The sequence below is a fragment of the Coffea arabica genome, chromosome 5c (assembly GCF_036785885.1).
Source record: "Coffea arabica cultivar ET-39 chromosome 5c, Coffea Arabica ET-39 HiFi, whole genome shotgun sequence".
NCBI classification, from domain to species: Eukaryota; Viridiplantae; Streptophyta; class Magnoliopsida; order Gentianales; family Rubiaceae; genus Coffea; species Coffea arabica.
This window is the reverse complement of record NC_092319.1, coordinates 47,073,350-47,097,051: the sequence shown is the minus strand read 5'-3', so window position 1 is coordinate 47,097,051 and position 23,702 is coordinate 47,073,350. Positions and strand designations below refer to the sequence as shown.

Below are 23,702 nucleotides of genomic sequence, written 5' to 3'. Positions count from 1 at the left end.
ATTTCGGCTAACATATGATGAAGTCAAGCCCAAGGAGAAGGTTCAAGCCCTGCTTGCTTTTACATGTTTAACTCAAGCTCAACCTTTGTTTTGGCAGAAATGAAGCCGGCGCATAAGAAAAGATTTAAGCTGAAGTCTTTTGCCTAAATTCAGGGAGTTGTTGTTCCTGACTGGATATTCTGCCTCCCCTTTGGAAGCATTTATCACCTTTGTGCATGCTCTGTCAACCACCAAGTAGAATCGGAGTGTTTTGAGCCAATCAAAATGTACCCTTTCAATCCAAACGTTGGATAAAATGTTTTTTCGCGGGGGCTATTTTTTTCATCTGTTCAAACTGCTTAAAGTTAAACTCAACCATGTGTAATTAGAGTGGTAGATTAAAGAGAGGATTTAGAACCTCGGTTTGTTTATGTAACTGCTTGAGGGAGTATTTTTCTCGCCCCTTTTAAACGAAAGTAGATGCTTTGTCAGTTGATCTTACTACTATATTGCACGAATGGCCTGCCTACCGTATTTGATTTGATATTGGAATGGAGAAAGAATTCAATTCCCCTCCTCATCCTGTTATTTCTATACGGAACAGATCCAAGAAAGAGATAAAGAAAAAAGAAAAAGGGTTCATGTACTCATGTTCTTACGCAACCAAAAACTAGAAAGAAGAAAAGGTACTCCCAATCTCCCCAATACTCCCGGTGCCAAACGAAAAAGAAACTGGTAGTGCAGATATCTTTTTAAAGAGCTTTTAGCAGCGGAAATTTGCCATCGAAAAATAATAAGTGAATAATGGGAAAAAAAGAAAAGAAAAGAAGCCTGCGGAAAACCTTCATGATTGGCCATGCATTTCGCTTATAGCATTTTGGTTCCATTTGTAAAAGAAATTTTACACGAAGAAAATTCAACATTTTCAATTTACATGAAAAATGTAAAATCAGTTGCCCTTTATCATCTCAATGTCAGGTCAAATGTACCATCTTCTAGACTGAAAATGTACTAAAATATGAGATCCTTCCCGGTGGCAGTGAGCCACTTAACAGTAAGTAAGGGCATAACAACAATTGTATCAACGCCTTTCCTTTCACGCCAAAAACAACACAAAAATATCAAGCTTGTTATTCTGACTTTGGTCCTCCTCCACCTGGTAATCTCCGAAACTTGAAGGCTGCTTCACCTTCTCCTCCTCCCACACCCTCCTCGTCATAATTCCTCCCCCTTCCCTCCCCCCCCCCCCGGCCCAAAAAAGGTTCTCTGCCCAATACTGCATCCTTTCCCTGTTTCTGGGTTCCCTTTTGTGTCCTCTTGAAGCTTAACACAAATGAATTTATCAACCATAAATGGCATGACTTGTCAGCGGCTTCATTACATCGTCGCTTCAAAGTATCCACAAAGATCAATTCTTTCTCATGGTAAGCCACATTTATAGGCATCTCACCTTCATATAGAACATCTTTTTGTATGTTTCTCTATCCCTTCGAGTTATCCACAAAATTCAACTGGGATATGGCACAATTTCGGCAACTCAAGTTTAGTTACTCGAAACTCTGATTGTGCCGTTAGTCTATAATATGTACTTAATACTGTCCACATGCTTTTTTCCATGATTTCTTTTTCTTGAAAGGGAACTATAAGAAGCACAGCGAAATGCCAATGAAATGTACGAGTGAGGTGGGCGCCGCTGACAAACTTAAACTCACTACATTTGTTACAGGTATCGGACCCTTCATTCTTTACTTCTTTTTAGTACTTTTTTTTTTCCAGCTTAGTTCTTTTAATTAGCTTTTTGGTTGTTGGCCGGTTGAGATTCCTTTCTGGTTTTGTGTATGGGTCTGAATGTGACGTTAAACACATTGCGATGGTTTGGTTTGAGCTTTGCTGATATCTTAACTATATCAACCAAATTGGATGCATTTAAATAAAAATTGGAGCTTGGAGTTGGAATGACAATCAATCCACATCAAAATATAACATGTGATTCTCTGGTTGGTACATCTTGTTTCAGAGGGGCTGAAATTCCAATCGAAGGTGAGGTAAATTTAGATGAAGTTAATGCTTGTTTCAGCAAGGTATCGTGTGATACTTCTATTATCTTGTGAAATAATTAGTCCTAGGTGTTACTTGTGGACGAGTCTACCTTGTTTTAAAATCTCATTTATCTGTTGTATTTCATAACTTTCATTAAATTGTTGTGCCGCTCCTCATAGAGTTCTCTGCTCTTAGTATCATGCACTTTTAACTAGTATTCTGAAATGACCTAGCCTTCTGGCATCTTTCACTACATGATGTTGCCAAATTCTACGTAGGTCCCCGTTGAAACAGTTAAGAGTCCATTCAAATGGAAAATATGGTTGATTTTGAAGTTTAATTTTTTGTTTTCCAATCTTTATGTAATGAAGTTTGTGGTCTTCTTCTTAAAATACTAGGCCTGTTTAACTTATTATCAATGCATAAGTTTCTTCTGTAAACTGATTACATCATTTTGATTCATTCTGTAATGTTTCCAGCAGCAAATTTGGTCACTTCCCAAGCTGCAAATGCTTTGAGCAATGAAAGTTTCATGGTACTATATTCAGTGAATCATGTCTTTACTTGTTAGTGTACTTTCACGAATAAGCTTTATGATGTATATTTACGAGGTTTTGCCATCTCTTTGGTATCAGGAGGTGCCTACTTCTCTTTTTATTTTGGCTGATGGAAACATTACAGATTGGTTTGGAGGCCTTTTATATTCGGCTGGACAACAAGCAAATGAAGCTGTTCTAGACCAGTTGTCTGCCCTCAGTTTTACTAGGCATGTATTCATATAGTTGGATCCCTCAGTCTGGAATAGGGTTAAGTTCTGAAGTGACTGAATGTTAAGCACTTTGTTACATACAGTTTGGCTGTCATTTTTGGTGCCGGACTCGTAACCAGCCTTTCTCCTTGTACACTCAGTGTTTTGCCACTGACTCTTGGTTATATTGGTTAGTGACTAAGTCCCAAAATCTCTTGATTTCGTTATTCTTAAGACTTCATCTAATGATGGCATTTGTCTTTACTGGAAATTATTCAGGGGCTTATGGTTCAGGAAGAAGCAGAGTAGCAGTAAGCTACCAATTGATCTCATTTGCTTTTTCATTCTGAAATTACAGCTCATACAAATGTTCAAGTGGTGATTTGATATCCAAATTTTCTTGTTGAAAATAAGTCACATGTATGTCTGGCTGGCTGTATGGAGTGACTGAATTTTGCTTAAACTGCCTACTAAAATCTGCACGTATAGAATTATTGGTGCTCTTATTATCTTTTATGTTGCATACTTCAGATTGTTGGGGATTCTCTTGCATTTGCCCTTGGATTGGCAACTACGTTGGCATTGCTTGGAATAGCAGCCTCATTTGCTGGAAAAGCATATGGTCAGATAGGCCAAGGCTTGCCATTGGCTGCTTCTTGTCTGGCAATTGTCATGGGTTTTAATCTCTTAGAGGTGATTAACTACGTATCTATTGCTATTTTATTGTCTATTCATGTTACTGCTATCCTTTCCCCAAGTTACCTACTGGAGTGAATTCAATTGTCAGCTGCATGGACTTTCGAATCCAAATGAGATTTGTAATACCCTGGGAGTATACTGTTTTACTTTTATCTGCAGCGAAAGTTCTTGAATAGGGATGCTGATAAGCAATGGATGCCGAAAGTCTGTGGCTTTGCAGACTTGCTACAATGTGCCAACCTTAATTGCTTGATCTAATAGTGAATGAATTTTATTCCACTCAAAACAACTTTTTATGTTAGGCCTGCGTAGCTTTGGAATTGGTTGCATCTTAATCTGGTCTTTTTAGAAATTTAATCCATGTGTGATCATCCTGGATAAAGTTTGTACATCTCATACCCTTGTCTTTTTTGTTCAAGTCTGACTAACGGCCTAAAGCATATTATGCAAGTTATGAATGGAAATGTTCAAAACTATTTGCAATTCCACTCCATCTTTCCTCCCGCAGATACAAGCATGGGCTGTGGTCTTTTTCTGCCTCTTATTCTGCTTGATTTCTGCATGCAAATATCTGCGAATAACATTTCTGAGACTGATGGTTGCTTGCTAATGACAACGTTTAATCAGATCGATGTGTGAGTCTTCAAAGATAAGGGCTTTGATAAGTTAACCTTTACTTTTTATAGGAATGGACGACTGTGCATGTTTTGTCCTCTTTTTAAATTTAATTGATTTCAGTAAAAAATTAAGATAATTGCCTTTTATTTTATCCTGCTAATTCTTTTTTATTTGGTGTTATTCTCCTGGCCAATGCTGCAGATAATAGAGATTCAGCTTCCCTCATTTTTCAACAACTTTGATCCCCGTGCTGCTGCAGCTAATTTTCCTTCAAGTAATATGCATTTCGATAGTAGTATCAGCTAATTACAAAAGATGATCAATATGGTTTACATAGTATATTGAAAATCGGAAACTGCAACTTAATTTTTTTGTCTGGGCAGGTGTGCAGGCATATTTGGCCGGGCTTACATTTGCTTTAGCAGCATCACCTTGCAGTACACCTGTCCTGGCCACCTTGCTCGGATATGTTGCTGCTTCCAGGGTAATTCTACTTGCATAAACTTCTTATATGCTGCAGATGTTTTGTGGATAAATTAGGCAGGAATTTCTGGTTTAAAGCACAGACTTGCTCCTTGTCCTGTCTCCCTTCTTCAACACCCAACCCCCCCCCCCCCCAAAAAAAAAAAAAAAAACCAAAAACCTTCCCATGAAATAAAATGAAAAATAAAAGTACAATGGGGGAAAAAAGTGAAGACTAAGTGAACAGGAACAAGTCACCAAGGCACATTCCTGTTACAGTATATAGTCCTGCTGGGTATCATCTTTCAATAGATGGAACTTGTAAATGGTTCATATCACCTTGGGCATGAGCTCTGCTTGCGACCAATTTATCATCAAGGAGTTTTGAACTGCACTGGGGACAAATTTTAAATGTTTTACCACTTTTGGTGTATTTATTTGTTTAGAGTTACGGTATTATGGTTTACGCTTAGTTCAAACTGATCAGGTAAATTCTTTTCTTTTCTTTTTTTTTTTTCAATTAAAAAATTTATGCAGGATCCAGTAGTTGGGGGCAGTGTACTTCTTGCTTATACCACTGGCTATGTTACTCCTCTGCTTCTTGCTGCTTCTTTTGCTGGAGCATTGCAGGTAGGCTTTTTTTTGCTAACTAGTTATATCAGTTGTTGATTGAGTTGTAAAAGCTTAGCTATCACTGGAGGGATGTTTTATGGACTCAATGCCATTCACCTTTCACTGCCTACCTGACAGCAATCTGTTCTAGTCATTTACTCTCTTGATTTGAGAATTAATCTTTCTATCCCTTGAATGTCCGCAGAGCTTGCTTTCTTTTCGCAAGTTTTCAGCGTGGATTAACCCAATGAGGTAATCACTTGAGAGTGAATGCTACTTGACATGTAGTTGTATTGATAACACTTAAGCTTTATCTATCTATATCTTTGTCTTCTGATGCTCATGATCTGTCCAAGAGAAAAAACCCCATAGTGTTCCTGTAGTGAATTTAAAACGGTAGACTGGACTAGTACTTCTCTTAAAAAGTTCACGTACCGTGCGGCTGTGTCACTTCCTGTATCATTGCATTGATGCTCCTTACCATTGCTTGCTTCTAGTCTATATTTAAGTTTGATTATTTTGCTTTGCAGTGGTGCTCTGCTTTTAGGTGGAGGTGTTTATACCCTGTTAGATAGGCTATTCCCAGCTACTTCAATGGCAATGTAGGATTCAACTGGCACTCGAAGCAAAATGCTGATACTTTTAGAGCTGCTTTTTTTCAACCATGTGAAAGCACAAGAAGTAAGCTATATATCAGAAGCAGTTGTGTGAAAGGTTAAGTTTCTGATTGGTACTGAACTGTATAAACATATAAAACATGGAGTTAGATATTGTGTAAAATACTGCAACGTACATTGAAATGCACAGAATCAGCTGAAAGGAGTGGGGGGGGGGGTACCAACTATCAAGTAGTACTTGAATGCCTACTAACTAAATTTCATGACTTCATGGAATCGGCATCTTGAGATGATGGTGCATTAAGTTCCATTCAGTTAATAATGGCCGAGAGAGATAAGAATGAAGACGGAGTTAGAGCTCAGCAGATAAGGTCCACTAAGCACATCACTGTCAACATCGGTGATGCGGAGCCCCATGTAATGTAACTCTTTAATGCCCACTCCTGATACACATTTACTCGCTCAGGATTCAGATCCAAGAAGTCGTTAAATCCTTGCATCATTAAGATATAGTACTTGGCATTGTGAACTACATGCAACCATGCATTATGTCACTTCATTCACACCCAATTCTGATAGATTCCGTCCCTGTCCATTGTTTTCCAGACCACCAACCACAGAAATTTCGATTGCTCGTCTAAGGGAATGTGATCACAAAAATGGAGTACCATAATAATCTGTATATGTTTTCTTTCTCCGTCTCCAGCAATGACATCACATCGGTAGCGTCTCTCTTTCTTCTTCCTAAATTCTTGGGCTAAAGGAGAGAGAGAAAAAAAAAAAGAAAAGAAAGAGTGGAGGGCAGCGCGACAAAATGCCTCGACGAAAAAGAATTTCTCCATCCACTTCAACTTTCTAAGAGAGAGTTTCTCTATGTGCACTTAACAAATTGACAAATGAACATTAAAAAAGAAAAAAAAAAAAGCAGTAATTCAAAACTCCTCCCTGAATGCACTAATGTGCCCCTCGATTGATCATTTCCATGTATTGATTCAAAGACTCCTGCCTCTGCAACCGCATTTCCTCATTGAACTTCTTAATAAAAGCCTCCACCCGTCGGTTCAACTCGTCCTGACTCGGGGAGGCTTCCCGTTTGAGTTTGCCAGAACCGGGTGAGGGACTCAGCAGCGAGTTGTTGCTGCCGCCGCCAGTACTCGCGTCAGTTTTGCGGTGGTCAGCGAAGGTTTCGGATTTGATCATCCTCGGATTTTGTGGGGCTTGGTTATGGTGGTGCCGACCACCGTGAGTCTCCCACGTGTCAGATTTGCGCAAGTGCCGCGTCAACGGCATCGCACGCCCCTCCGTTATAGTCTTCCACGTGCTCTCCAGCGTCTCCTGCCTCCTGGGCTTCAACACCCCCAGCGCCGCTTTCCCACCTGCATTGAAAACCAAACGTCACACATATTGCACATCGTTGACCACCGACTACTACCATATTTTGTTGAAGCTCATGAGAACATCAAACACTGAATCAGGAGTAGCTGCAGCCCAAAAAAATTAGAAATCATGTAATAGAAATGGACTAAAAGTCGGCGGCGGGGTGTGGGCTGCGATTAAGCCACTGGATAGATGAGGACAACAATTAAAAAAAAAAACGATATAGGAGGTGATTCGGACGACTATCCTAGTCTAGTCTAGTCTAGTCTTGTCTTGGGCCTTATCGTTTTAAACTTCGTGACGGTAAAACGCTCATTTTTTGTTCACCGATCTCCGGGGGACACTCTTGTCATTTCAACTTTCGTACGTCTTGGGTGTCTCTGTCTCAGAGTCTTAACCAATCACAATCCTAAATCCTTCTAGCTAACTAAAACTAGCTAAAAGCACAATCATAATTTCAAATTGGGTAACATCTTTTCTTTCAAAGCTAAAAGCACCATCTGATCCAACGGCTAGTAAAAACCAGACACTTCTCCGGCATAGTACCGTTATCAGCCTTTTGTTTTTTTGATTAAAAAAAAAAAAAAAAAACTCCAGTAACTTCAAATGGTAATCCGAAGTTCAGAACCACGAACAAATGAGTGAAAATATTCAATCCGGACTGCGAAGCTCAAATTACAAATTTACAATTATCAGGACCACTAAATCGAAACATTTTCCGGAACAAGTTTGCATGTGTCACGGTGAGCTTGATACCTAAAAGAGGAAAAAGAAAAAGTGAAGACGAATGAAGTACCTTGATCAGGACTGGCTTTCGCCGTTCGTCGGTGGCCGAATCTAGCCGAAACCGGCGGCTTCTCGTTCGAGTTTAACGAAAGCTCCAGCGAATCCGTCCTACTTATCCCCGGTGATGATGATGTGGATGACCACGAAGGCTTTGATGCATCTGCATAATTAGATTCGTCTCCATAACCACCATTACCCAATTCCGCCACCTCACTCACTCCAACAAACTCCTCCTTTCCATTATCACCCACCAAAACCTGCTTATTTCCGTAGTAATTGCTGTTTATATTACTTATACTACTAATGGTATCGTTAGCCCGCTCATAAACCTCCGGCGGCGCCCTAACACTGGCTGTACCAGCAGCCTCAGCCAGCCGGTCGACATGGGCAAACTCGTGCGGCTGAAGATGAGGCACAACCAAAGACACTGGCTGAGGCTGAGGCTGATAATAAGCGACGACCTGAAACGGCGTCGGTTGAAGTTGGGGATGAGTCGGCAAGGGTGGAGTGACGTCATGGTGGAGCTTTGCTGCAGACTGGAGCTTCGAGGAAGCAACAATGGTGATGATGATGCAGTTGATGACGAGGTAGAGGTAGGGAGGCTTCAGCCAGGAAACGAGGCCGTGGTACAAGGAAGGAACTTCGGTGACGGCGAACTCTGTGATAGCCGGTGCGGAGAGCTTCAGGGCAACCGCAGCTGATAAAACGGTGGTGGATATCAAGACGAGTTTGAGCGAGAGTATGAAGTTGTTTGAGGCTTCTGGGAAGAGGATCGACATTTGAGACTCGGAGAGAGAACGGTGTAGGATGGAAATTTCTTTTCTGGAGCGGCACAGGGAGACTATAAAAGAGAACGTTAGTCTGGGCCTGGGGAGACGCTTTTATCGATGGCAAAAAATCATTTTTTTTGGAATTACTCTACTATTATTATTTTTCTTCTGATTTGATATTTGGGCGGCCTAATTATGGCGTAGTACAGTATTTGACTTTGGAACATGCGTACTTTGAACCGGAAAATCATATACCAAACCATGTAGTTGATACGGTTCCATATTTTATCAATTGGAAAATCGGATACTAAACCATATATTTCAGTTGATAATTCGAAGCGTTGGATTGGGTTGGGTTGTTGGATTGCTATTATGGTCCAGCAGGGCCCATGAAGTATGAATGATAACTCTAACGAGTTAATAATAATGTTTAAAATAAATTATGTGTTTATTTATTATTCTAAAGAATGTGAATAAATTTGACTCTTTTTTCATGGATTTGAACTCAAATTAGTTTTCACTCAATCAAGCTTAAGAAGTAATTTAAACGCCAATTGTAAATTTTCAAATTTTATGTTACTCGAGCAAAGGTTAACCAAAATGTAAAGGTTTAACGAACGCTAAATTAATATAAATGGTATTCTTGTTTGTCCTTATCAATTGGCACACCAAATTTATACAAAAGCTCGTTCGAGTATCAAATAATTTGAATTTTTTTAACCCTATCAAGCAATTTTTGTGTGACTTTTTCGTTCGTTAAAGATTATACATATTGGAGCAGTATCATTTACACCATGTGATGAGATGACCTTTGTTGGGAGCACAAGGGAAATGTGTACAGGTAAATCAGACACTCATATTTTGTTTTAAAGAAAAAGAAAAAGCTCCGTAATTATCACTGCCTTGCTTTACTGATAAGACTAGCAAGCCATGCGTAAATAATTGTCAAAGTCGGCAAGGAAGAAGGTGATTCTTCATTCTTGGCGCTGTCCTTCTTGGACGAAGAGCCCTCCTCTCATGTCATGTGTTGATGGAAAGCGAAGCATGACTCACTCAAATCCTTTCTTGCCCAGCTACTACATCCATGGTAGAAGCATTTTAATTTATTTAGATTAGAGACCCGACCCGTCGTTATTAAAGAATTTGATCAGTACGTGGAGTCGGGGATCCCATCTATTTCGAGAATCTATGAGTATGTAATTGATTGCCTTTTCACGTTCCCTAACCAATTTTAATTATACGCATGGCTAAAGCTGGGATTGTCAGAAGAAGTGAATTGATTAATGTGTATGATTGATCATTCCATCATCAACGGCCATACTCAGAATAAATGACCGTTGCAACCGGGAGCTCGCCGTCGTGGGACACTGAAACATTGTATTCTTTCGCTCTGCATGTGCCCAACCACAGCCCAGTTTTGCACCTCCCAGACCGACCACGCTTTCACCAAGACAAGAATGGGAATGAATACAGGGCTGTCAGAATCGGTGTTTTTTTTTTTTTTTTTGCCTTTTTTGGGATTTTTTTTTTTTGTGTTTTTTTGGGGGGGGGGGGGGAGAGGGTGAAAATAGAAGACAATTTCTTTCTTTATTGGATAAGCGGTTAGACATCATCATAGACAAGTGATAATTGCACTCTAAGAATTTCATTCTAACAATTTATTATTATGTGAAGGAAAGCGGAGTGCCAAAGGATTATTTTAGACCCGTAATTCTTCTACACCATTCCACACACGGGTGGTTGCAGGGGTTGGCGTTGAAAAAATGCGCTAGTATTATTCTACAGGAAGTTAGATATGGTTGACAAAAAATTTTCAATAAGAGACCAAAACGTTAGGTCCTTACGAGAAAAGATTGACAACCACCGCCTGTCTTTCTATACATTTTGTATAGTGTTCTACGAAACCCTCGCCGCAAGAATGCGTTATGTTATCCATGCACGCAATAGGTAAATAACAACAAGCTTCTATGTTCAATGAATTTAAAGGACAGCCACCGTAAATTAAAGATGATTTTTTTTTATATTTAATTTTGCAAAACTTACAAAATATATCTATACTGAAGTTGTATCCATTTGCATACATAACTAGACGATCGAAGCTGCTGTACAAAAGTTCAATATATACTGCTTTTGTCTGATCCTGCATGCAAAGACGACTTATACTAGTGTATCTGCAGGGGTTGCTACGTGATGCAGCAGACCTTTTTAGTTCCGTGCAAAACTTAGTCAGACTGAGACAGATATATGATTATCTTCCCCTAAAATCATTAATTTTCTCCCCTTGGTATACCTACCATGCGTTGTTGATTCTACTACAGTTCGCAATCGGGTCAGCCTATGATGTGATGAGCGGCGGAGCCAAGTGTGGTTGAGAGGGGGCAATTGTTCCTCCCTTCGAGTTCTAGAAAATTATGAAATAAGTTTGATATTTTGTGGTGTTTTTATTCTTAACACCTTTCTTGTTCCTCCTCAATTTGTTTTCTAAAAAGCATCTGTTTGCTCGATCTATCTCTATAATTTTGTAAAGTTTCTTAAATTAGACCCTTTGAAATTTACAAAGTTCACACGTTTGTATATACATCTTCCCCTTCAAATTTCTGAGGTTCTCTCTTCATGTAAAATACAACTTTATAAATCAACCTTTATAAGTTTAAGCACGATGATGTTAGTTATAACCATGAAGCGGCAATTTAAATACAAGGTTGTACGACGATTCCTATTGAAGATTTAATTCTATCACAAATCCACACATTGAGCATTGTCCTCTCTGCTCAGAGATCCTTAACTCTTATCACTACAAATAGTGATGACATTTTTGTCAAAATTTAAAATCTGCGTGACTTATAAACAGGATATTGAAATAAATACTATATTGAAGCTTAATTCATGTTGTTTTAGTTGGTAAGAACGGATCACTTTCTTACGAAAAGAGATGTTGAATCTTCACATCAATGTAAAAGTTGCGTTGATAGGTTTCCAATCAAAAGATATACCCTAATCTATGAAGATGATCGAAAGTAAAACTACCCAAACTTTAATTTTAGCTCTAAATCTATGATGATGATTGGAACTGAAACCACTCAAACTTTAATTTTAAACAAAAAAAAAAACTATACGTTGGACCCGATAATTATAGCTAATCAAATGTAGCTCTATCCCCGATCACTTTGTCATGACATGTTAGCTACAACAGTTAACACTTCTCCAATATTTTGATATCGATGTGACAGGCATGCATGTGACTATGTATTAAAATTCGACCAAACGCCGAAATGAAAAGAAAAGATGAAAACGAAATGCAGAAAATGAAAGTATAACTATGGGTCGAACTCCGCCGACGGGAGAAAGAGGGCCACGATTTCAGAAACTTCAATCTGTGGTTGAGGGTCTCGTTATCAGCAGGCTGCGGCCAACCAAAGAATGATCGACATATCGGGATATCTGATGAAAGCGGCAGATTGCAGAATTTGACTTGTGTTCGAATTAGTCTTTTACCGAGATGGCCTTTTTTATTTCTCTCTCTCTTTCTTTCTTTCTTTCTTTTTTTTTTTGGGTGACAAGCAAGTACATTGTAGCCAAAGGCATACTTTTCCTGAATTTATAAATTTAATAACTTTCAAAATTATTATTTACACTCCCATTTTTGTTAATCACACTCCCACTATCATTCTAATAATATAATTTTTATTTATTAGACTATATGATAAAATAAATGATAGGAGTACAAATAACAAAAAAAATAGAGTGAAAATAAAATTCCCCAAACTTTCAATAGATAACTTTTGAAAAAGGAACATCGAAGAGGAGAAAAGGAATATAACTAACTCAAATGCTATAACAACTCAAATTGATAGAACTAAGATTTTGTATAGACGTTGATATTTTTAATCTAGAAAAATAGACAAAATTTTTAATCCAAATTTTTTAGTCCTTTAAAGACTGCAAAGAGTTCAATGTAGTTAACAAGAATAATTCCTTTTAAGAACCGTCAAGATTAGAGCTAATGCTGGATCAAGTAGCTTGACTCGAGCTCGCAAGCTACTTGGTCAGCAGCTCGGCAAGCTGCTTGATAGAAGCAACAAGTCGAGCTTGAGTTTTAATATTCTACACTCGAAGGTTTGACGAGTCTAATCGAGTTTTTTTATAATATATATTTTAAATTTTTTATATTTATTATTATAAAATATCAATAATATTCTTTATTTAAAATTATATATAAAATAGGGAAAATCGTCCAAAACATCCCTCAGATTTTATAAAATGACTTTTTTCGTCCCTTACTTTTAAAAGTGTAATTTTATATCCCTTACATATTCACATCGGACAAATTTAGTCCCTAACTAGGTTTCCGATCATTTTTTGGCCGGAATCCATCATGTGCAAGGCACATAATCATTTTTTAAGGGTAAATTTGTCAAATTATATTTTACATAATCTCATCTATAGTCCTCCACATTTTATAAAATAAATTTTTTCGTCCCTCACATTTTATCAAATGATTTTTTTCATCCCTCACATTTCACAAAATGAATTTCTCCATCCCTCACATTTCACAAAATGAATTTTTCATTTCTCACTAATTATGTGTGTGAATACATTTTTTAAACACATATATATGTCTATTTGATTTTGCTTAATAATAATAGTATAAACACATGTATGTAATTGGGCCCAACTTGTGGGCTATCTTCTCTTTTGTATGATTATGACTAATATTTATCAATAGAATCTTAATTTGCATATTCTTATTGTATTTTAACCGAAAATAGCTTTATTGGCCAACTTGACAACGAATACAAGATTATTTACTAGCTAATACCAGATGAAATCAAATGATCACGTATAATATATGGTATTCGTATTGTTAAGTGAAATCAAATAGACACATACATATATTTATGCTATTCGGATTATTAAGCAAAATCAAATAGACATATACTTGTGTTTAAACAAAATGTATTCACACACTTTTTTTTTTTAAGGTTTCCCTCACATACATAATTAGTGAGGGATGGAAATATTCACTTTTTAAAATGTGAGGGATGGAGAAATTCATTTTGTGAAATGTGAGGGATGAAAAAATCATTTTATAAAATGTGAGGGACGAAAAAATTTGTTTTATAAAATATGGAGAACTGTAGATTAGATTATGTAAAATATAATTTGACAAATTTACCCTTAAAAAATGATCACGTGCAAGGCACGTGATGGATTCCGGCCAAAAAATGATCAGAAACCTAGTTAGGGACTAAATTTGACCGATGTGAATATGTAAGGGACATAAAATTATACTTTTAAAAGTGAGGGACGAAAAAAGTCATTTTACAAAATGTGAGGGACGTTTTGGACGATTTTCCCTATAAAATATTAATTTTTATTACGTGAGCTTGATTAAGTTTAATTGAGCTCGAATAGATTCGATTGAGTTCAATTTAAATTAATTAGATTTAATTAAACTCGACGTCGAGTAACGTAAATTTAAGTTGAATTCGAGTTTAAACTCAAATTCTAAAACCTCGACGAGTTTCGAGCTTAGTTATTTTATGTCGAGTCGAGTTTGTGCAATTCAACGCACCCCTAGTCAGGATGATTGATTACTCTTGCTTACTGTCTAACCCAGGTTTCCAGCCCATCAGAGAGACGGACACGGACATTTTGGTCTCTTCATCTTCAACCTCCCTCTTGATGAAAGATACCGTGCCTTTCTCTTCTGACAATTCCCGAAGAAAGATTACAAAGATAGAATAACGATATTGCCCTCCCAAGCTCCTAACATAGCCAACATTAAACGGGTACAGGTATGTGGGGTGGAAATAATCTGCGGAATCCACTTCCTACGGGATTAAAAAAAAAAAAAAAACCGAGTACAGGTCAAGGCTCTAACTCGTATGGTCACACCAATTAGCCATGATCCATAGTGTGAGTCAGCAATATTTTATTTCCAATTCATCCCGAAAACCAGAACAGTAGGAGTGAACCAGATACTGTTCCAAAAACAATCAATATGAACTGCTTATTATCCGAGGTATAAACAAAAATGGAAGAAGACATTTAAGTCTTTAAAGCGGATCTGCTACTCTACAAATAAGTGTACAATCCTGATATCGAAGATATCATCCGAAAACTACTTTTCTCGTAAATGTCTCGTTTGGTATACTATGACTAAGCAGGTTGCTCTCTCTCACAGGCTGATCAATGCTTTGAGAACAAGCCTTGAGTCAAAGAGGAGAAATCATACTCTTTGGCTGTCTGCGTGGAAGAAGATGAAACAGGGGATGCCGTCTGCCTGCTCACTCCAGGTGTCACTACACCATTGCTAGAAGTACTTTGACCCACAGGGTAGACACTGCAATATCATAGCCAAAAAAGTAGGAGTCAGACAATCTTTGTCTAATTTCCAGAATGGCTCCTGAGACAAAGTTCCATCAGTAATTGCTCAAAAGTAGATGAATCAGCAGGTTCTTTAACAGCTTGAGCAGGATGAAAGCACAAAATGGAATATGGAATATGGAATATGGTGAGGAAAATATGATCACATAAAACATCGAACATACGTATCACAGCAAGTTTTAAGCTTTTTAAGTTGCAGAAGAAAACAGGGGGGCAAAAATTGATATGTAAAATGAGGAGATACATAGACAAATGAAGATACATTTCCAAATTCCAAGGATACCTAACAAGTCAACAGCTAAACATCAAAATACTATTAGGTTTTAGCACCTATTCCACAAAAATAATAAGGGCTGTCAAAGGAGAAATTGCAAGTATATCATGCAATAATAGCATACCTCGTTGCTGGAAATTGAGCAGTGCTCCCAACCAGCTGGGCGTTCCCCAAGTTCCCCATCTAGCAGAGAAACAGAGAGAAGAATAAGAACACAATACTTCAATCAATTACATTCATAATTAGCGAATCTTACCTGCATATATTTCTCCAGCTCATTCTTTCCAGCACCTGGCATCATCATCCCATAAAATTGATGATAGCCTGCACTTGCCAAATTATGATTTAGCAAGTTGATGCCATTTGGCCCTTGTTGCATATTTCCAGGAACCTTTAGCAATCCACCAGCAGCATTAGCAGCAGCTGCTGCCATTAGAAGAGACTGCTGTTGTGACATCATTGCTATTTGTTGTTGATGAGAGGCAAATGGGGACACCATATTGGACTGCAACAAAAGAAATAACAAAATCATAGCGCAACAAAATTACACTTTATCCAGAATAAAGCCAAATCAGAATGACAAAGTTTTTGCAAATAACATAGAAAAATAGGGGTGCCAATAGGTACAAGTGTTAATACATTTCTCATTTAAACTACACTGCAATTGTTAGAACTGACAGGAGAAAGTCTAACAACATTTACGAGAGAACAGGCACAGACCTTATCAAAAAGGCTCATGATGTCATTTTTCACATCTTTTTCAGGTTTCTCTGTCATTAGAGGTGCAATAGACGGTGTATCCTTGAATAAATCCTCAATTTCATTGGCAGACTGTTTCTTATTGTCATTGACCTTTGATGGAACACTTCCTTCTGCTGTCGAAGTTTCTTGAGCAGCTGTACATAGAAACAAGGATTAGAGGAAACCAATCCAACCACCACACCTCAATCCGTCTAGAACAAAATTTCGTAATCCCAGAAGAAGAAAAGGTGCAGAAGCAGGAAAAAAAAAGGAAATGATCTTCTATACATACACTGAAAGCCAGCCCATGAATTATCATCTGCAGATGCTGCTCCTGAACCATTTTCACTAGGAGCGTCCATTGAAAGCATGTTAAAAAGATCCATAGCATAGTCAACCTTAGGTGGTGAGGCAGCTTGTGCAACCTGTTTGACAGATTCTGAGGCAACAGATTCTGTTTTCTGAATCACTTGTTGAGGCACTGGAGCTGGAACAACCTGTATATAAATTACAAAAAATAAGGCACACAGAAACCTAGAAAAAACAGGGGATCAGTCTAGGACTATCAGCAAATTTAGGAAATTATATTACTCTTATTACTAGTAAATTAATAATTACTACTGTCCATATTCTGATAAGTATAATTAATATGCACTCATTCTTGTATAGCTTCAACTTAACCTTAAGGCAGGTTATTGCAAACAAAAACATCATTTAAAGGTTTGCAAATCAGAATGCTTCCACTCCATTATGTTAAAAGAAAAAATCAACCAAAGGAATTTCATTACACGATCACTCCTGCCCAATCAGATAAGAGAGAGACTATTCAACTCTCTACATGGAAGAATAAGGGTCTATTTGATAACATAAAAAAGTGTTGAATCTGAATTTTTTCAAACATTCAGATGTTTTGAGTGTTTGATAAATGAAAATCTATTTGCTGAACTTGTTAAGCAGTGCTTCTCTTTTCTCCCTTTTTAATGTCTTTCACATCTTCTCCATACTCCTTATATAATATATTTCATCTTTTATATTAATTTGATTTAAAAATAAATATTATCATTTTCATACCTAACAATTTTAAACTAATTAAATCATAGATTCTATTTCTTTTTTGAATGAAAGGATATAAGGGCAAAATTGTCAAATTAAATATATTAAGCATTCAGTTATAAATATTTATCAAACAGTATAAATAGGTTTAGCATTAAAATTCAGACATTCATATATTTTTTTCAGTGCTTAAAATTCAGCAAATTAATTGTTTAAGTATTCAGATTTCAGAATTCAGAATTCAAATTCAGTTTTATCAAACAGAACCTAAAATCACATTTGATAACAAGGAAAAAAAAATCAAAACTATAATTTGCAATTCAACATACAGGTTCTTGAGCTTTAGGTGGTACTGGAATACTAATTCCCCCAGCAGCAACATTGTCTTTAGTGCTGCTTGTTTGAATGCTCTTCCTTTCATCAGATGAAGTCCTAGAATGGCCAGTGTATGCAGGAACATTTCTATCATTAGGTCTTTGCCACTGAGCCGAAAGCTTGTCTTCTCGTCCCCTAGCAGGAGAATTTGGTTTCCCATCCTTTGGAACCCATCTCTTCTCCTCATACCTTTAATCAAGGTATTCAAGAAAAAAATGTCAAAATAAGTGAAATGATGAATACTTCCAAATAGTGGAAAGTTTTGCCGGGGTTAAACCAGACATACTTAGCACGAATGAAATTCTCAATGCCAACTCTATCATAATTTGGCGGTAGCTCTGCTTCCCAATAACTATTTGACTTCTCATTTCCCATTGCTATATCAAAAAGAAAACAATTTCATATGTAATAGACTTTGAACTATCAGATCAACTTGAATCAAGAAATTCTCAAACCTATAAAAAATAAGAGATCGAAAATCTTACACTGAATAAATGCCACTTGTTCAGGAAGCCATGTGTCAAGGGTAGCAGATCTCACCTGCAGAATCACCAAGAAACATCAGTCGCAAGATATTTCAAATGATGATGTCTATCCACTAAACACTAATCTGTTGACAAAAAGGACAGAAGGAAGTGGTGCATTATGAAGCAAAACACAGAATGCATTCAATAAATTACCCTGATCTATATGAACAAGAAGTAAAATATTGGTTGCAACAATGAAATTCAGGCCTACAGTCAAGTTGCTGATGCGGATATCAGCTTCCATTTCTTCTTCAGACATCAAACTCACATCGTCCCCATGGTGTTAATTGGCCATAAAGGGTTCAAAGCAAAGCACAGAAGTATATTATTGGAGTAATCAACCCATACATACTCAGAAAACAGATTTAATCAGTTTAAAAAACAAACTTATCTTAGGTGTATAGCTTACAAATCTGTATAACTGCAAATTTTAGTGAAACAATTACATCTAGAAACAAGATAGTAATACATATCCTATCCAACTTCTACCCACAAAAAAAAATGAACTGCAATATGATTGCTTTGGCCCCTAGAACAATTAGCCATTCAAGAAAGATCCATCATTGTGAACTGAAAAGAAATCAAAACACAGTTCATAAAACAATGCCTAACTTACTTGAAATGCCCCAGATGGTCACTTCCCATTTGAAAAGAATAACAATTTTGACAGCAGAAAAAAATTCAAGAATAATGACACGAAAAACACCGTACAAAAAATGTGAAGGCGATGTGCTAGAACTCAGACACAAGACAGACGAGGAAAAAAAATTGGCAATTAAGTACATATGCAACTCTGTCAATTTGCATTGTAGCACATGAGACAAACTTAATAGTAGATGATTTGAACAGGTCCACTAATGAGGCTGTGCTATCAACAAACTCATTATCAGCTAAGGAGTTGAGCACATATTTTGTCAGGCACAACAATATTTAATCCTGATATTCCTATCAAAAGGTTCTTTTTGGAAGTCTCTCAGATGTATCACACAAGTATTGTACATTGTTTGAACTGTCCCAGTCAAGTGACTAGCAAATGCTTGTCAAATTCCACTCACCAGCAAGTTACATAATTAAGGAACAACTATTCACCTTGGATATGTGCACTCCAAGACTTCTGTGGATTCCAGAACATTGCATGCATATAAAGATGCCTAAATTCACACTAGCCCATCGAGGGCCCCTGCATTTCAATAATAAAAAGAAAATAAGTTAAGATTACAGCTTTACACGAATTAATGACTTCTAAAATTAACTCTTTTTAATTCTGATATCCATTGGGAGCTATTAATTTGTTGTTCAACCCCTTTACCTTTTATCTCCATAAAAATAAAATGCCAAAATAGAGAAACACTCTAGGAACTTACTTGGTTTTACAATCTGCACATTCCCTGTTCTCTGGCAATTTGAGTAGCCCTTCCAGAATCTGCAGATAAGAACAGCATAAATTTTATAAAATGGAGAGTATAAATTACACAGAATGGCGAAAAAAGGATTACATTAGCAGGAGGGAGGAGACTATATAAAAGACCAAGTTGAATTTGGACAGATTTTACAAATTATGACTATTAACAACCACAATCACATCATCCCATTGAAATGTAGAAACACAAACGAATTGAGCCTTTTTTTTTTGGCAAACTACTCAACTGGACATCTAATAAATTCACAAAAAATCCAAGTGAAGATATCTAGAAATACATGATTTGACATTTGAAGTGTTTAAATGAACATAACCAAACACTCAAGCAATACACACTTCTTCATATAGCTTACTAAGCATATAACCTAAGTCCAGCCACCCACAGTCCTGACTACATCAGGCATTAATTTCCTGAAGGAACTGCAGACCTTTTACAAACCAATTAACCCACTTTCCACGACCTTTAGTCCACCTAAAATGTGCACTAAATCTGAAGAATGTAAAAGCTCCCAAACCATATTTTGAGCTCAATCCTTGATCTCCATCCGCAAACTAATCCTGTTCAAAACTAACAACATCAAATTACAGAATTAATATAAATTTCATATCTTCATTCAAGATTCTAAGCATTTAAACCTAAAAAGCTTTGCTTCACGTAGTTAATAGTTACTTATATGACTAAAAAAGCGTGAGATTCATATATTTTATCAGTTCATGATTAACCGTCCTAAACAAATTTCAAGCACGTAAAAAACATCCCACAATTCAGATTTGAGCCATCCCGATCGCATTAACAAAAGTTATAAAAAACACATTAGTTTCTCAACACTCAACAGCTGGCGTTATCAGAGATCAAGCCGAATTACGATAGAAGGCAAGAGATCAATTTCCTAAAGTTCAATAAAAAGCTGAATAAAGCTAATACCTTCCGATGCCTGGCATTAAGCTCCTTCGAGACGTTAGCCTTCTCGTTCATGGTGACCAACTGCTTTGATATTTAATAAAACAGATAGAAACTAAAAATTTTCTCGCACAAATCAAATTTGTGCAACCGGAAAAAGAGAGCGAGAGAGGAGAAAGCGAAGAAACGACGACGTCGGGGGCAGCGGCAGCGGCGGCGGCGGCGATCCTTTCCGTCTCCCCTCCCTCGTCCACTATAGCAGTCCGATCAGATGACCACCGTTCAATACCAATCGTGATTAACCGGAGAAGGAGAAAAGAAGGGATGAACAATTGGGATTCGATTTTATGCTTGACTTATTTATTATTATTATTTTTATTTGTAAAAGTTTTGGAGTCTAGCACGGGCGATTGCACTCGTTGGTCGTTGGTGGAGTTTTGCTATCTCGTACGTGTAATACTAATGGGCTCTGGTGGACCGGTGGTAAAGAAGTCAGAAGTAGGGTCCACGCGTAATTATTGTGAGGAGTTCGAGCTGGGGTTGTCGTCCTCCAATAGATGAGAACCATGTGGCCGGTGCTGACGAGAAATATAATACTAGCACCAGTAACTTTTGGCTCTAACCACAAAAGGTGAAAATTATGGGGCCATGTGGTACTTGTATAAAGACGAGGTAAATTTGGTGTGGTAAATAACCGGTAACTAATGAAAAATGATAGAAATGATAGATTTTAGGTATATATATATTCTTCCTTCAAGAGAAATAGGGCGAAAATAGGGCATATATATTCTTTGTTTTTTTCAAAGTAGGATCCCTATTTTCAATTCCTCCGGCTTTATCATCCAATCCAACCTCTATAATTTTTGTTATTAGTGTATTCACCGATTATTGAAATCATAAATAGTAGAAGCAATCAAAGTGAGTACTCAACTTTGCATTCTATATTAGACCAATAACTAACAAATTAGTTGCATTATTAACATATTTTTTATAGCCTTCTATTTTTCTAATGATTTATTAGGCTTATCGTGTTGAATTTTTATTAAAAGCAAATTCCTACATATATCAAAGCATTTAGGCTGTTAGTAAGAGCTTTAAAGGTAGATTATGAAAACTAAGGTCTTCGAAACAACCAAACAATTCAAGATCTAATAATCGTGCCTTTCGAAAACAAAGAATCAGTTCAAGATGTAATGAACATGAAACTTAGGAAAGAATTGCGCACCTTGTCAGATTTCAAGTATATGCTTCACATAGAAATGGTAACCGGGGCTCACGATGGGGCGGGAGAAAATGCAGAGTGAGGGTAGGAAAAACTCCCGTCGCTTTTAAACGAGGCAAGGATGGGAGAGGATATTCTTGCTCTACTCTCTGCCTGAACCCTTGCTTAAATTTTTAATATTATATACATAAATATAAAATACAAAATACAATATAATTATATACACGTAACATGAAATTTTGTTATGATAAAATAAAATAATTATGTCTGTTAATCTTTTGTGGTTAAATGATAATCTCATTACATTAGTTTGCCTTCCTTTTTTTTTGAAAAATATAATGATAATTGATTTAGATTTTACATAATATCAAATATAAAGAAACAAATTCATAATATCAAAATGATTTCTAAACTTTATTTGTTGTTAATTTTTTATTAAAAAATCAAAAGAATAATTAACAAATTCATTATTAGTGTTATACATGGATTAGCTGTTTTTAAAAAATTTTGTTATAGCAGAATTTTTAGATTATATTTTAGGATATTTTCAGAAAAATATTTTGGGATATTTAAGAGTAGAAGAGTTTCTAAAATATATTTTGAGATATTTTTTAAAATTTTAAAAAAATTTAAACTAATTTTTAGATTACCTTTTAGAATTCTTTTTAAAAATTTTTATTGTATTTGAAAAACATTCCCATCCAAACAGACCGAAAGTCAAATGTAAAAACAAAAAATAGTAGGCTGGGCGAGGCAGAGGCACCCATGAAGATAGTGGATGGGGGGAACGAGAGGTGGGATAGCGGTGAGAGTAGCAGGATTAGAGCAAGAGACCCAAAAAAACTTATGAGTGACAAAGTGGAGGTCGGAGGAGGGTTGTCCCAACGTACTATTGCATCGTTGCTATCCCTAGTATGAACTATGAATTAGTTAAGGGTAATTTTATGCACAATGTAATTGAGACTCAGTATAGATTAGATATCTTTGGAGGTATTTTTGAAATACTACATTGTAATATTGTATATAAAAAAATTTCATCCGGATTGTTTGTTGGTGTGTTTTTAAAATTTCAAATTTTATTGGGATATATTTTTTTAAAAATATAAAAACATTGGCAACCCGCCACCCTCATCCTTTCTTCTCCACCCTATTGCCACTGCTATTGCCAGTGCCACCCTTCCCTTCCCTCTGTTTTACCCTCAAAGTTACAATCTTTGGCCATGACCCAAAGGTCGTGAGACTTTCTGGTTGCAATTAGATCTGGTTGTAGCTAGAGAGGGGAAAGAGAGAGACATGAAAAAAAATGAGAGAAGAGAAGGAAGGAGGGAGGGGGTAACGTTGGAGGTGGTAATAGTGGAGGAAGGACTTTGATTAACGAGTCATGTTTAGTGAAAATTTATTAGGGTTACTCTTTTTTGTATTTTTGTAAGTTGTATTTGGGATGTGTGTTTTTTGGATTATTTTTGAAATTATTTTTATTATTATTATAGATTACACAAAAAAAAAAATTTTGTAAAAAATTAGGCTAATCCAAATAGAACTCGAGGTTAATGGATCATGTCTTAATGTTATTCTGCCCTTTTTTTTTGGTAGGAATCTTAATGTTATTCTCATCTCTCGAAAACTGTCGCACTAATTTCATTTGAACAATGATCAAACCCTTGTGCCAAAAAATCCGTCAAACGCACCATTCACCTATATAGCTGAGTGAGAAAAAGGTCAAACAGGGTAATTAGACAATGCCTAGTTGAGGAATTCTTTGCCAAGTTGGATGAAGATCATACATACCCCATGCGAAATGAATACCATGCATGTTTAATAAGTTCACAAGAAAATGTCTAACTCGGCCAAGGCTTAAAGCTTGGCGGCCTCGAGACCTTGATTAATGTAGTCATGAGTAAAACATGGGAAAAATATAAATTGAAGCAAACCTATAATAGGAATGCAACTGCTTAGCCGCATATACTGCTGCAAACCTAATGTAAATGCGCTACATGATAAAAAATAAACGTACCACCATCCTAATTGAATGCAGTACCATCTTTTCACTGAAAAGGAGAGAGAAGATAATACAAACATTAAGGATTGAAT

General features: G+C 36.7%; 4 protein-coding genes across 20 annotated transcripts in view; 2 read left to right on the top strand and 2 right to left on the bottom strand.

The window, feature by feature from the left end:
- LOC113688218 (B3 domain-containing transcription repressor VAL1) overlaps nucleotides 1-497 on the top strand; it is a 5,036-nt gene extending 4,539 nt beyond the window's left edge. For 8 of the 15 annotated variants that reach the window (XR_011815309.1, XR_011815308.1, XM_072051362.1 and 5 more), the window contains one exon: nucleotides 1-497. This exon is cut by the window's left edge. Coding sequence is in view for 1 of the 15 variants with exons in the window: in XM_072051356.1 (XP_071907457.1) it covers nucleotides 98-147 (50 nt within the window). In the remaining 14 variants the exon portion in view is untranslated. The other 7 variants (XR_003447897.2, XR_011815310.1, XR_011815307.1 and 4 more) reach the window with 1 other exon arrangement.
- Nucleotides 498-1,032: 535 nt separating this feature from the next.
- On the top strand, nucleotides 1,033-6,277 carry LOC140004057 (cytochrome c-type biogenesis ccda-like chloroplastic protein 2). Of its 2 annotated transcripts, none has more exons than XM_072051355.1 (12): nucleotides 1,033-1,403; nucleotides 1,616-1,705; nucleotides 2,502-2,554; nucleotides 2,655-2,785; nucleotides 2,872-2,957; nucleotides 3,047-3,078; nucleotides 3,299-3,460; nucleotides 4,286-4,358; nucleotides 4,468-4,568; nucleotides 5,084-5,176; nucleotides 5,364-5,410; nucleotides 5,689-6,277. In XM_072051355.1, the coding sequence occupies exons 1-12, from the start codon at nucleotides 1,313-1,315 to the stop codon at nucleotides 5,762-5,764; spliced, it is 1,035 nt and encodes a 344-aa protein (XP_071907456.1). In that variant the 5' UTR covers nucleotides 1,033-1,312; the 3' UTR covers nucleotides 5,765-6,277. The 2 variants fall into 2 exon arrangements, with proteins under 2 accessions (XP_071907456.1, XP_071907455.1); XM_072051354.1 differs by having other exon boundaries at nucleotides 1,035-1,403; nucleotides 2,499-2,554.
- Nucleotides 6,278-6,423: 146 nt separating this feature from the next.
- On the bottom strand, nucleotides 6,424-8,800 carry LOC113688042 (uncharacterized). Its single transcript, XM_027205640.2, has 2 exons — nucleotides 7,949-8,800; nucleotides 6,424-7,151 (listed from the first exon to the last, which is right to left on the bottom strand). The coding sequence occupies exons 1-2, from the start codon at nucleotides 8,715-8,717 to the stop codon at nucleotides 6,730-6,732; spliced, it is 1,191 nt and encodes a 396-aa protein (XP_027061441.2). The 5' UTR covers nucleotides 8,718-8,800; the 3' UTR covers nucleotides 6,424-6,729.
- Nucleotides 8,801-14,628: 5,828 nt separating this feature from the next.
- On the bottom strand, nucleotides 14,629-20,820 carry LOC113688023 (ADP-ribosylation factor GTPase-activating protein AGD5). Of its 2 annotated transcripts, none has more exons than XM_027205598.2 (11): nucleotides 20,414-20,820; nucleotides 19,433-19,491; nucleotides 19,158-19,248; nucleotides 18,027-18,081; nucleotides 17,828-17,918; nucleotides 17,496-17,730; nucleotides 16,406-16,610; nucleotides 16,093-16,268; nucleotides 15,629-15,877; nucleotides 15,497-15,555; nucleotides 14,629-15,054 (listed from the first exon to the last, which is right to left on the bottom strand). In XM_027205598.2, the coding sequence occupies exons 1-11, from the start codon at nucleotides 20,462-20,464 to the stop codon at nucleotides 14,901-14,903; spliced, it is 1,425 nt and encodes a 474-aa protein (XP_027061399.2). In that variant the 5' UTR covers nucleotides 20,465-20,820; the 3' UTR covers nucleotides 14,629-14,900. The 2 variants fall into 2 exon arrangements, with proteins under 2 accessions (XP_027061399.2, XP_027061400.2); XM_027205599.2 differs by lacking the exon at nucleotides 20,414-20,820 and adding an exon at nucleotides 20,004-20,025.
- Between the last annotated feature and the right edge of the window lie 2,882 nt (nucleotides 20,821-23,702).

What these genes read in the sequence shown, in the direction of transcription:
- LOC140004057 (XM_072051354.1), top strand. Translation starts at nt 1,313, where the DNA reads ATGAATTTATCAACCATAAATGGCATGACTTGTCAGCGGCTTCATTAC. An exon ending in TGAGCAATGAAAGTTTCATG is followed by an intron (nt 2,555 to 2,654) that starts GTACTATATTCA and finishes CTTTGGTATCAG; the next exon opens with GAGGTGCCTACTTCTCTTTT. An exon ending in CTTTTGCTGGAGCATTGCAG is followed by an intron (nt 5,177 to 5,363) that starts GTAGGCTTTTTT and finishes GAATGTCCGCAG; the next exon opens with AGCTTGCTTTCTTTTCGCAA.
- LOC113688042 (XM_027205640.2), bottom strand. Translation starts at nt 8,717, where the DNA reads ATGTCGATCCTCTTCCCAGAAGCCTCAAACAACTTCATACTCTCGCTC. An exon ending in GAAAGCCAGTCCTGATCAAG is followed by an intron (nt 7,152 to 7,948) that starts GTACTTCATTCG and finishes TTTTCAATGCAG; the next exon opens with GTGGGAAAGCGGCGCTGGGG.
- LOC113688023 (XM_027205598.2), bottom strand. Translation starts at nt 20,464, where the DNA reads ATGAACGAGAAGGCTAACGTCTCGAAGGAGCTTAATGCCAGGCATCGG. An exon ending in ACAAGTGGCATTTATTCAGT is followed by an intron (nt 17,919 to 18,026) that starts GTAAGATTTTCG and finishes TTTTTGATATAG; the next exon opens with CAATGGGAAATGAGAAGTCA. An exon ending in AGCTGGAGAAATATATGCAG is followed by an intron (nt 15,556 to 15,628) that starts GTAAGATTCGCT and finishes TTTCTCTGCTAG; the next exon opens with ATGGGGAACTTGGGGAACGC.